The sequence below is a fragment of the Megalobrama amblycephala genome, linkage group LG14 (genome assembly GCF_018812025.1).
Source record: "Megalobrama amblycephala isolate DHTTF-2021 linkage group LG14, ASM1881202v1, whole genome shotgun sequence".
Lineage (NCBI taxonomy): Eukaryota > Metazoa > Chordata > Actinopteri > Cypriniformes > Xenocyprididae > Megalobrama > Megalobrama amblycephala.
This window is the reverse complement of record NC_063057.1, coordinates 33352139-33365816: the sequence shown is the minus strand read 5'-3', so window position 1 is coordinate 33365816 and position 13678 is coordinate 33352139. Positions and strand designations below refer to the sequence as shown.

At 37.4% G+C, this 13678-nt stretch overlaps 1 protein-coding gene across 1 annotated transcript; it reads left to right on the top strand.

Annotated features, from left to right (window-relative positions):
* The first annotated feature begins 12674 nt into the window (after positions 1-12674).
* Positions 12675-13337, top strand: LOC125244436 (single-pass membrane and coiled-coil domain-containing protein 3-like). Its single transcript, XM_048154521.1, has one exon. It carries the CDS (start codon positions 12675-12677, stop codon positions 13335-13337), a length of 663 nt encoding a protein of 220 aa, XP_048010478.1.
* The last annotated feature ends 341 nt before the right edge of the window (positions 13338-13678 follow it).

Sequence of the window (13678 nt, the reverse complement as noted above, 5' to 3'; positions counted from 1 at the left end):
GTGAATGTGTGTATAGATGACTGACTCATTTCCTATATGTTTCTTTATATGTCATGCCTCAGCTTGAAAACCAAAACTGACCTATGAAATTATCTGTTTTTAAATCATGGTCATCTCTGCTGTATCTCAATGTGGCATATAAATAAAGTTTACTTACTGAGATCAAATGATCTAGCAGTTAGCATACCACTCATACTATATAAACTGAGCCACAGTCATTTTTGAATCACATGATGATAGAGAACTAATCACAGTCTACCAAACAATGACAAAAATGCAGGAAGAATGACAAGACAGGTGACTCAGTGAAGTCATCCAAACTGGAGACGCCCTTAGGGAGGTCATCAATTTATCTTTAAATACCTGGGAGAACAAGAGTTACATTAGATGCTGCTTCGCAAACCATCTGAAGTGATCCAGAAGCCTTGCTGATATTACCCTTGATTGAAAAACTTTGGGTTTTATACTATACTTTATAATATTCGATAAATATTTCTACAGCTGCAGAAAGAAACTGTAACTGTTAAATTATTGCCATAACAAAATTTGCCTCCTGTGGCATTAATTTAAGATTAGAAGAAAGAACAGACCACGAAGGAGTCTTCTGCACCAGACCGTAAGTATTTTAAAATGCTTATAATTTCTACACGTCTTGACTCTAACACGTCACATATTGATGCTTATTCAGGACCTTTTGGCGTCACTTTTTAACGGGGTACCTCTTTAGCGTCATGTTTTGACATGCAGGGTACTCCATTGCTTTCAGTGAGACACTTGGCATCAGTACAGACACTATGGGCACGGGAATTTCATTACATCAGCTTTGATTGTGAAATGGCATTGTCTCTCATGATCAATTGTGTCATTGTGTATTTTTTAATTGAAGGGTTAGTTCACCCAAAAATGTAAATAATGTTATTTATTACTCACCCTCATGCCGTTCCACACCCGTAAGACCTTCGTTAATCTTCGGAACACAAATTAAGATATTTTTGATGAAATCCGATGGCTCTGTGAGGTCTGCATAGCCAGCAATGACATTTCCTCTCTCAAGATCCATTAATATACTAAAAACATATTTAAATCAGTTCATGTGAGTACAGTGGTTCAATATTAATATTATAAAGCCACGAGAATATTTTTTGTGCTTTTGTGTCTTTCCTTTCATTTAATTGGTTTACATTTGGACAGTATCTTGTTATAAAAGAGAACCGCAGGCCTATCGTTACAATTGCTGGTTAGGAGCATAAACTCGCACGACGAGGAGTATAGAAGTATAACTTTCTTTAATATATCCACAAAGAGATTAATCCACAAACAGGCACAACGGGGAGACAACCAAACAATACAAGAACGATACTGGACAATACTAGACAGGAAACACAGGCTTATATACACAGGAACACAAGGGGGTGATTGGACACAGCTGAATGTGATGATTGAGGTGATCAGTAACCATGGTGATTGACTAGTGGCGGGAAATGGAACGACAACAAGTCCAAAACAGAGTGCACATGTAACACCTATTGGCTAAAACGGCTTTGTTTTTTAATAAATAAAATGCTGTACGTATTATTATTATTATTATTATTTCGGAACGTTTATAATACGAAGGAACACTGGAACGGAAACGTTAAAATACCGATTCTGTGGAACGATTTAATTTTTTTTTTTTTTCGTTTTTAAGCCCTGCTTGTAACCATTTAAACTGCCCTGTCAAACATCTTGTCACAGTCAAAATCCTCCACATTCAATTAAATTTAATTTCCTACTCTAGAAATGCCATCGCACGTTGATCTGCCAGTCCTGAGTCTTTCATACGGAGAACTCTCCTCATGTTTGCATAATGATGCATTATAACGTTAAGACCAAGCGCATCGTGAAACAAGATTCTGATTATTAATCACTCAAACACCTTTATCTGAACCGTCGGTCCCACACATCTGTCATGTTTGTAGTTTTTTAACACTTTTTATTCGTATTTTGTACTAATCAAATCCTCATCCTCAGCGCAATGTGTTATGGGCAATATTAACCGCTAGAGTGTGCACGGATCTGCACTTCAGATTCCAACCGGAAAAAGTAGACTATCTGGGTATCTTTGGAATACTTATTTCAACATACTATGATTTAGATCATACTAATTCTATTTTCGAATACTATTTAGGATGGATAGTATGCAAATTGGGACGCAGCGTAAGACTAAATCAAAAATGGCTGTCAAAATGAACACTGCTTGTAATTTAGAAGTGGGGTTAGCACTGCTTGTGTGGTGTTAATCCCGCATTGTGGTGCCAAAGTTGTACAGTGTGAAGCGATGCGGTGTTAGAATGTTAGACGCTTAGCAACAGACAACCAATCGTGTGCCTCATATTTGCCTGCTTCAGACAGTCACAGAAACATTGCGCGTTGTAAACAGAAAATTCAGCATTTGAGAGGAAAAATGTCAAATGCTGATAGAAAATGCGACAATTTGAGTGAAGAAGAGACCGTTTCATTCTTACCTTTATAGTCTGGAATGTCCATCCAGTATAAACTCTATAGTACAGTCGACAATACGAGGATGCGCAATACTAAAGCTATGTAAAGCTGTTTACTTTGATATCATCATGTGACAGTCCTAAAAGAACTGAATATTCAAACGAATAACGAAACAAACCCTGAAAGCAGTAGACACAGACAGGATAGATGAACGCCTCTGTTTCCACTCTTCTGCAATGACAGAGGACTCCATTTCCAAGCTAACATTAGCTAGTGTTTCACATTAGTTTCTCTCCTAGGGAATTGTGTTCAGTCTCTTGTGTCACGTCACTGTTTAGGGCTTATGCTTGCTCATGTACCTATGGAGTGTGATCACATGTGCGAGAGAGTGAGGAACAGCAGCAGTTCACTTAACGGCCACTGGTGTCACTAATAACAAGTGTTTTCTATTCTTACAAACAGTACCTTTAACTTAATGTTTATTAATCACTTACACGAATGCCTATTTAATTACTCTAACTTAAAAATAGGGATGTCCAGATCCGATCACATGATCGGAAATCGGGCCCGATCACGTGGTTTCAGACTCGATCGAAATCGGACGTTACCTCCCGATCAGGACTCGAATATGTATTAGGGGTGCAACGGTTCTCCACTAACGGTTCGGTACGCACTTGCACCGCGGTTCCATCTCGAATGACGACGCATCTATTGGTTAATATGGTTTGTTTAGTCGAGAAAGACAGCGCATGTGTAACAGTATATGTACTGGATCGTGCATGTCTTAAATGGGAAAAAAACTATTCCTGCTGCCTGTTTTTAATGTTAAATCAAACAACAAATAACAAAGAAATCACTCACTGCTCTTGACTGAATAGTTTTTGTAACTTCAATAATGATTAATCTTTATTTATTTTATACAGTAAAGATAATATGCAGTGATATTTTATATTTGATTACTTTATCCATTTTCTGTACGTGAAAACTACTGTAAGATACCTGAAAAACCTGAAAAGCACTGTTCCTGGATCCTGGATCTGTTTTTTCGCTCTTCTTTATTCTTTTTTATGTATTATAGAAGTATCGGATCGGGACTCGGTATCGGTAGATACTCAAAATCAAATGACTCGGACTCGGACTTGAGGACAAAAAAACGTGATCGGGACATCCCTACTTAAAAATGATTTCTCTTCTTAAGGATCCTACTATAAAGAAAAATGTGGAGTGACCTCTTCTACCCTGATAATCCTAAAAGAAGGGAGGAGCTCATCCGCAAAAGTCAAGAGTTTCAAGATCTGATGAAGAGCAACTTCTATGCCACCAACCAACTAATTGATGTTATGAATGAGCACTTGAGCTGCTCCTTCCAACATATCGAGATGAACGAGGAAGCTTCTCTCCGGGAGAACTGTGATGTGATGACTGAATGCATGCATAAGATCCAAGAAGTGGTAGTGAAGATTGATACGGAGATGAAGGAGAAGCTGGAACCCACCCTGTATGAGAAACTGCTAAACCTGTCTCTGCTTCCAGAAGACTTTAAACGGGTTTCAAAAGTTGTTGAAGGAGTTTGTGGTGTCGCAACTGTGGGATCTACTACTTTAGTTAGTCTTTTGATTGATAAAGGAGTAATTCTGGCAAAAATAACAAGTAAGTTTGTTAAAATTGCGGCAGGGACATTAGCCAGTCTCGGGTTGGCAGTGGTGTTTTTGGGGATCGACATGATAGTTGAGGCCATTCTTGGGAGCATTGAGCGTGATTACCTTGAGAAGGCGAACCTTATGACGACGCTTTGAATGAATTCGAACCAGCCTCTTTAGAATATCAGGATAGCATTACCTATGCCAAAGTCAAAATTGAGGGAATAAATAAATAAGAAATGCAAGTTTAAAATGTTTTCTTTTTCCTGCCTGAAATGTTTGCTGGAATTAAAAACTAATAACAGAAATTCAAAAAGGTCAAAGTGACATTTTGAAAAAATATGAAGAAAAAGAAAGAATCTAGTGAGAAATGAATCACAGTTCTCCTGCTATTAAAGGGTCATAAAACCATGAGTGATTGTCCACTTCTTCCCATAGTACAAATATGATGTCAAAATATACCAGAAACAGATGCTGCCATCTCTCGCTGATCAGAGTGTGTGCTGTGGTGATCGCTGTAAAATCAACAAAAATAAATAAAATGAAATGAAATACAAAAATGCATGTATGTCCTTGTCCATCATTACTGAGTTAATGAAAATCACATTGAACTACAAGCTTGAGTTGTTATAAACACTCTGAGGTCTGAGGTATCGCTGGCAATACCACCTCGGTTTTTTTCTTACCAGTGTGAAAGAGACTCAAAATACTCCGTCAATGTTGCACATACAATTAAGAGTTATACACCATTTTAATCTTTGAAATATCTTCTTTTATTTGTGTACACTCAGTGTAAAAACAAAATGTTGTGCTTTTTGCAAAATAAAGAAAACTAACATGATGCGTGATCTCTCGTCTTCCTCTGAACGAAGTCCAATCTGATAGTTCTCAGAAAATGAGCTGTAACTTAGTGAATAGGGAATATCCGAGCAGCTGAATCTTTAGCCACTTTCAAAAAAATGCTAAAGACGTATCTTTTTCGTCAGCACTTGACCCAGTAATAGTAGCACTTACCTTGATTTCTATTTTCATTCCATCTATTTGTGTATTAATTAAAAAAAAAATAATAATAATTCCTTGCTATGAGCACTTTACTGTCATAACTATGACTTCACACAGCACTTACATACTGTTGTTCTCATGTTGATTTGATTGATTCTACTGTTCTCATTTGTAAGTCGCTTTGGATAAAAACGTCTGCTAAATGACTAAATGTAAATGTAAATGTAATGAATACTAATCACAAAAAAATTAGACTTATGTCTAAAGAAACATTGAAATGTCAGGTTTTAAAACGTGTAAGTTAAATCGAAAACAAAAATTCTCTGTTTATGTAATCTGTATGAAAAGAGAGCCATGTCAGACGCCCATGATTCAGTTCATTATCCGTTAATGCGGCCACACCCACGGAGCCAGCACTATTCAGATACAAATTCTGAGGCAATACATCGTCGCAATTGTGTATTTATTATCTTCAAAAGTGTCTAGCTGCATGTTATAGCCATGATTATAGCGATCTCTGGAAGCATCTGTTAGTTCCTGGAATGTCAAATGGTATGCCTGTTCTTCACTGAGACATTTATGAACTCCGGCTGCAAGTATGAATTGACAACACAATAAATATTGAATAAATATTACTCTTTTGTATAGAAAATTGACATACATATGAAAATCCATCAATATTTCGCCAAATGTGCATGCTTTTAAGCATATTGAGAAATTATGTTCAATATAAGATTTTAAGAGTAAAACAGAGGTCAAAATGTGAAGCTTGAGTCTTAAATCTTTTTAATGATGTATATTTTTTCAACTGCACATTAACATTCATTTTCAGGCTATATAATATAAGAAATATAGTAGCCTATATGAAATGCCATAGAGGTAGGAATGTTCAGACGCTTTGCATCACAGAAATACATTATATTTTAAAGTATATTAAAATAGAAAAACATTATTTGGTTAGAGATTTGAGACTTCTTTTAAAAACATTAGTAATGCGTCCAATCTTTTGACTGGTACTGTAATTTAACATAGGCCTATACAAAATTTTCTTCACATGATGTGCAATAATACATGCATGCGTGAGATCACAAAAATCATGTTTTTTTTTGTCCAGAGTGGACATTAATCCTGTTATCAGCATTATCACAGAGAGTTTTTTCACATAGTCTACCTGACTTAAAGAGCTCATTATGCGGCTCATTATGCAGGTCATTATGCGGATCTTTTGTCTTCTCAGGTGTGAATCACAGCATTATTCATGAAGATTCACACCTCCACGCATACTGTGTTTCTTGACAACAAGTGACTTACAAAATCTAAATCAATATATAGTTTTATATGAACAAGTAGGCTGGATAATTTTTACATATTTTTGAAGCAAAAACTCTAGTCTACAACCTCCAATACCCAGAAGTCTTGTGAACACAGATTTAATTTTTTTTCTTGGCTTTATTTCAGTGACTTGAGTTTTTTGTTTTTTCAATAACCACGCATAAACTCACCCTCATGTCATCCAAGATGTCCATGTCTTTCTTTCTTCAATCGAAAAGAAATGAAGGTTTTTGATGAAAACATTCCAGGATTTTTCTCCATATAGTGGACTTCAATGGAGCCCAAACGGTTGAAGGTCAAAGTTAAGCGAGCTAGTTCAAGATGAGCATTTATGGTTAAAACTTATATTATTTATTTATTTATTTTTTAGAAAATGAGCGATGGTTTCTCTAGATAAGACCCTTATTTCTCGTCTGGGATCGTTTAAAGCTCTTTGAAGCTGCACTGAAACTGATATTTTGACCTTCAACCGTTTGGAGTCCATTGAAGTCCACTATAAGGAGAATAATCTTGAATGTTTTCATCAAAAACCTTATTTTCTTTTCGACTTAAGAGAGAAGGACACGGACATCATGGATGACAAGGGGGTGAGTAAATTATCAGGAAATTTTAACTTGAAAGTGAACTACTCCTTTAATTCATTGGAAGATTGCCTTTATCTGCTGTTTGAAGAGTTTCTTTTCTGCTAATTTTAGGTTCCTCTTAACCTCTAAAATGATTTCCCTAGAACAAGAGCCAAGCTGAAATAATGACCTTGCTTGTCAGTGAGTGCGATGAATGGGAACAGATCTACCCATTACTGTTGGGCTTGTCATTCCTTTGTCAACTGTAAACTGAGAGAAACTTCTCCACAATGAGTAGGGTGAGGATAGAGGGCATGATACTATGACTGAATTTGCAGAGATGTTTGCCATCCATTGTATTACACAATGAACTGCATAATCATCTTAACTAAAAGTAGAGAACAAACAGTGTGCTCCAAATGCTTTTTGATCTTTCATTCATATTTGTAATTGTAGTTATTTTCAGATCAACTCAGACCTTCGTAACAGACTGCTTGAGGGTCTCCATCAATGGGCCAAAGCCAGAAGAAATCAATTACAAACAGGCTTCAGGACTGTTTTTTACAAAGTCCACCCAGCACTGCTCCTGGAGATCTGCCTACCAGTAAAGCTCAGCTCCAGCCCTGATCAAACACAACTGAAGCAGCTCATTGAGATCTTCTGGAGCACTTGAACTGCTGGAGCAGGGCCGGAATGGGACTCTGGAAGTAGACAGACCTCCAGAAACAGGATTGGGCACCCCTGGTCTACACAAAATGAGAATCATCAGCATTTAAAACATGTTATAGCACATGCGTACAACCATTTAAATCCTTTCTCTTTTGTAGGCACAGGTTGATGACAAGTGAGGTCACAAAGGGGCACATAATCTCTCTCATGGACCTTCTCCGTGTCTGTTCCTGGCTGGTGGAAAGACCTGCAACGCTCTATCAGAGCAGCTGAGTCTTTAGCCATTTTCAAACCTTGATATATTCTTCTTCCATCTATTTGTGTATTTATAAAAATAAAAAAAAATTCCTTGCTACGAGCACTTTACTGACGTAACTGTGACTTCACACAGCACTTACATACTGTTGTTCTCACGTTGATTTGATTGATTCTACTATTCTCACTTGTAAGTCGCTTTGGAGAAAAGCATCTGCTAAATGACTAAATGTAAATGTCATATTTTAAAATGAAGTGTGGGAAGGACAAGCTGCCTTCATGAAGCTCAATCCTTTTAGTTATCACAGGTAAAAAAAATTAAATAAACTTACAATATATCCTCAGTCTTCTATATTATCAGTTTTGGTGGTTTAGTGAAAACCTCACACCAAAATCACCAGAGTTAAAATCCAGGTGTTATGATGTTTTAGAGTTAAGAAGAGTCTGACCTCACTAACACATACGGTACATTTACATGCTGCGCGCTTAAATCAGCTGAAACGGTTCACAGTGATGCCATTTTATTTGACTCGCCATGCGGAGCGTTGAAGCTTTTTTAACAAGAAACATACAGAATGTGTTTTTTAAATTCTACAATATGTAATTTATAACCTCATATTGTTTTATAGAGATATTTACTTGACGTGCACAAAACTCACAGACGCAATTTTCTTCGGCTCGGTGTGCGGAGCCGATAAGGCGGCTACGTTTATTAACAGGAGAGGCGCAGAAAGTAAGTGATGAAGAAAAAATGGCTCATCTTACCCCACTTTCCCCTATGGCCCATCAACAGATACTCGCGGCCTACGGCCAATCAATAGATATTTGTCTGCCCTATGGCCCATCATCAACAGATAAATACATACATTGTGCGTCCATACCCACTAATTGCCCATCAGTTTACTTTGGACAATGTATGCGAAGAGTTTTTTTTTTTTTGTTTAGGAATGTGTCTGCTTCACGATCGCCGTCACCAGCACCGCGCACAGGGGCACACAGGTGTCATTCAGTTCTTGTTCAGCGATTGAGAACCATACTGAGTAAGAGCATAAACGTAATATTTTACAGATGTAATAGTGTTTACATTGTCATAAAACAAAAGTATATGTTCTTGTATGACATAAAAACTGCTGTCTTTGTTATGCATGGCTATAGTGATTGTGTTATCAGACCTGTGGAGACCTGACTACAACGTAGCCCAGGAGACAATGGGCCTACAGATCCAGTCCTGGCTGCATCTATAATTCAGATTTTTAATCCCCGTATCCGCTTACATATATTTATATATAATCTATTTTTTCTCTATAATACAAATGTATAATTCAGATTTTGATCTCCATATCCATTTACATATATTATATATATCTTCCAAGGGGTTTTTTCCCTCCTAGGACTTTTTTCCCAGTGTTAACACGCTGGGTTTTTCTCCTAGGGGGTTTTTTCCACCCCTGGGAGTCAGCCGACATTGGCTTAATGTAGCACCATCTTGTATATGTTACATATTACCACGCTTGCTTGTACAGCTTATTTTTAACCACTTCTCTTTTTTTTTTTCTGTGCTCCTAATATGTAAAGCTGCTTTGAAACAATTACCAATTGTAAAAAGCGCTATATAAATAAATTTGACTTGACTTGACTTGACTTATCAGCATACTCACAGTTTTTTTTTTTTTTTTTTTTTACAGATGTGACAATGAACATTTCCAAGCACTTGTTCCAAAGAGAGCCAAGGCAAGCAACAGGCAGTTCACTCTGTCAAGGAAAACAGAGACTGATGTTGACATGTTTCCACAGACTGTGGAAACTAGACCACAACTGACCTCTGCTGACTCACATTCTCCCATGAATCTATTCAAACTCTTTTTTCCAGAAAGTGCTGTGTCAACTCTGTGCCATAACACCAATGTGAAGGCTGCCAAAGCAACTGCAAAGGGCTGCAAATATAAATGGACAGATGTAAGCATCAGTGAGATGTACCACTACATTGGACTAATGGTGAAGGTGAGCTCCATCAGGGACTACTGGCGGCAGAGCAGTGTTTTCTCCGTACCTCTGTCCAAAGATGTGTGTGGGTTCATATAGCTTATACAGTTTTATATAGGCTGTTTATATCAGTTAAATGTAAAATAGATATGTCAAATTTTATAGGTTATATATTTCTTTCTTTCATATGTTCATGCACTACCAGTCAAAAGGTTGGAAACATTACTATTTTTAATGTTTTTGAAAGAAGTCTCTTATGCTTATCAAGCCTGCATTTATTTGGTGAAAATGCAGAAAAAAACAGTAATATTGTGATACATTATTACAATGGTAAATAACTGTTTTTCTAAGTAAATATATATAGTGTAATTTATATATAATAAGTGTAATTTATTCCTGTGATCAAAGCTGAATTGTCCGGATCATTACTCCAGTCTTGAGTGTCACATGATCCTTCAGAAATCATAATAATATGCTGATTTATTATCAATGTTGAAAACAGTTGTGATACTTTTTTCAACCCATAATATTATTCCTTAAGAAATAATGTTGGTAGTTTATCAATGTGTATATATTAATTTATTCATATTTATTCATTCTACCCTGGTGAATAAATGACGGTAACAGCTACGCACAACCAATTTGAAAAATTTGTGCGAGTGCCACTAGGGGGCGAAATGCGACAATCGTATCCTAATGTTGTGTGCAGTGAAGAGCTGGCTATGCCGTGTCCTAACCAGATGATGACAAAATCGATCATAAATCACAGCCAATCATAACAGCGTGTGGGCAGGCTCTGTTCGCAAAAACCAAACCAAACGAAATTAAACTAAACAAAATTAAACTGGAAAACATTATTAAAAATACATACTCAGTGACTAATAGAATCTTTTTCATGAAATACACTTGTTTGAGCTTTGTGTAATATTAAAATGATTTGAGCTTGAATATCATTTTGCATGACTTTAATAGCCACTGTGAGAGCAACAATGGATAATTTACCTCAGAGTTTGAAAAGAAATGAAAGGAAACAAGAACGTTCAAACTGTAAGCAATAAATATTTTTCATTGTGCATTTATGTCCTTGTTCCCTCTGTATGACCTGAGCTATTAGCTGCAAAATCCCAGAAATATAGAAACCATTTCAAAAATAGAATCCTTTGTGGTGTCGCGGCTGGTTAGGACAGTCTTTGAAGTGATTCAAAGTGCCTTCCTGGTTCCTATATTGCGACGTGACATTTTTCTTTATCACCAATTGCCAAATGATGGACAACAGTTCACATTTCCGCATAAAATTAAGTAATTATTAAATAGCCTACGTGAGTAAATAGAAAGTGAAAAGCGAAACATGTAAATAAATAATCAAGTAAATGAATACAAGAGGCACCGGTTATGTACACCCAGGTGGCTTGAAAGACGAGGGTTTATCCATCATGCAACATGAACTGCAGGTAAGCAACATTTTGCTAAATTGCAGCTAGTTTGATAGCTACAGAACTTAAAGATCTCCCTCTTTTCGTTTTCTTTCTTGCTGCATTGAAGATTGGTTTAATTTCTTTTTTCGTGCAGGCGCAGTGAGGGAAAAAACACAGAGTTTAGGCCAGTCGGTTCGTAGCTCTGCTTCAACTGTGCGATTTCCTCACGAGGGGCGACCAAAATTTCTGACATGCCAGAAATTCATCCAACCATGCGATTGCCAGTCGGGAGAGGTTTATCGCCACTCGTTTCCCCATGTACACTGCACGATCACTGCACGACAAACGACAAAGCTGAAAAAAAGAGTCGCACGAGTCAGAATTCGGCTCAGAAAATCGCCTTAATGCAGCTGCAGAATCATACAGACACAAATGCAGTGATTTGTCCACTAGAGGTCCTTTTGTCAATGATGTCGGTGATGTGACAATACATACTGTAACTAGTGGAGTAAAGGTTACCAGTACTTGTTTTTAGTCATTTATTAACTTAGATATCATCATGTGATAGGGCTGGGCGATATATCGCATGCGATTGTCACGCGCATTTCGTCAGTAAAGCCGGTTTCCTGATTACCGCTAAATCGCCATCACCTGCTTTCAAATGGAGCGGCATTTAATAGACAGAGCCGTAGTTCACTGACAAGCCACGCAATATCGCGTTCATATCGCAGATGAATCGCCTTCGATAATGAACGTGATATTGCGTAGCTTAACAGTGAACTATGGCTCTGTTATTAAATGCCGCTCCATTTGAAAGCAGGTGATGGCGATTTAGCGGTAATCAGGGAACCGGCTTTACTGACGAAATGCGCCCAGCCCTATCATGTGACAGTCCTAAAAGAACTGAATATTCAAACGAATAATGAAACAAACCCTGAAAGGTGTACTGCAGTAGACACAGACAGGATGGATGAATGCCTCTGTTTCCACTCTTCTGCAGCAACAACAGTGTGCAACACTGGCTAATGTTAGCTTAGAAAAAGAGTCCATTAACATTAGTTACTCTCCCAGGGTATCGCGTTCAGTCTCGTGTGTCACGTCACTGTTTTGGGCTTATGTTTGCTCATGTATCTATGGAGTGTGATCACATGCGTGAGCGAGCGAGGATCATCTGCAGTTTACTTAATGGCCACCGGTGTCACTAATAACAAGGGTTTTCTGATTCTTACATATACAGTACCTTTAACTTAATGTTTATTAATCACTTAATTCCTGTTTAATTATACTTAACTTAAATATGATTTCTCTTCTTAAGGATCCTACTATAAAGAAAAATGTGGAGTGACCTCTTCTACCCTGATAATCCTAAGAGAAGGGAGGAGCTCATCCGCAAAAGTCAAGAGATTAAAGATCTGATGCAGAGCAACTTCTATGCCACCAACCAACTAATTGATGTTATGAACGAGCACTTGAGCTGCTCCTTCCAACATATCGAGCTCGACAAGGCTGCTAGTCTCCAGGAGAACTGTGATGTGATGACTGAATGCATGCATAAGATCCAGGCAGTGGTAGAGAAGATTGACACGGAGATGAAGGAGAAGCTGGATCCCGCCCTGTATGAGAAGCTGCAAAACTTGTCTCTGTCTACTACAGACTTTCAACTGATTTCAAAAGCTTTGAAAGCAGTTTGTGGTTTTGCAACTGAGGGATCTACTGCTTTAGTTACTCTTTTAATTAATAAAGGAGTAATTCTGGCAAAAATAACAAGTACGTTTGTTAAAATTGGAGCATTAACATTAGCCAGTGTTGCGTTGGGAGTGGTGTTCATGGGGGTCGACATGATTGTTGAGGCCATTCTAGGGAGCGTTGAGCGACGTCAACTTGAGGAGGCTCTGAAAGAGTATGAAGAAGCTTTGAATGAATTCAAACCAGCGTCTTTAGAATATCAGCGCAACATTACCTATGTCCAAGTCAAAATTGAGGAAATGAATAAATAAGAAATGTAAGTTTAAAAGGTTTTCTTTTTCATGCCTAAAATGTTTGCTGCAATTAAAAAAACTAATAACAGAAATTTAGAAAGGTCAAAGTGACATTTTGAAAAAATATGTATAAAAAGAAAGAATCTAGTGAGAAATGAATCAGTTCTCCTGCTATTAAAGGGTCATAAAACCCTGAGTGATTGTCCAGCTCTTCCCATAGTGCAAATATGTGTGTGCAGTGGTGATCGCTGGAAAATCAACAAAAACAAATAAAGTAAAATGAAATACAAAAAGGCATATATGTCCTTGTCCATCATGACTGAGTCATTAAAAATCACATTGAACTACAGGCTTGAGTT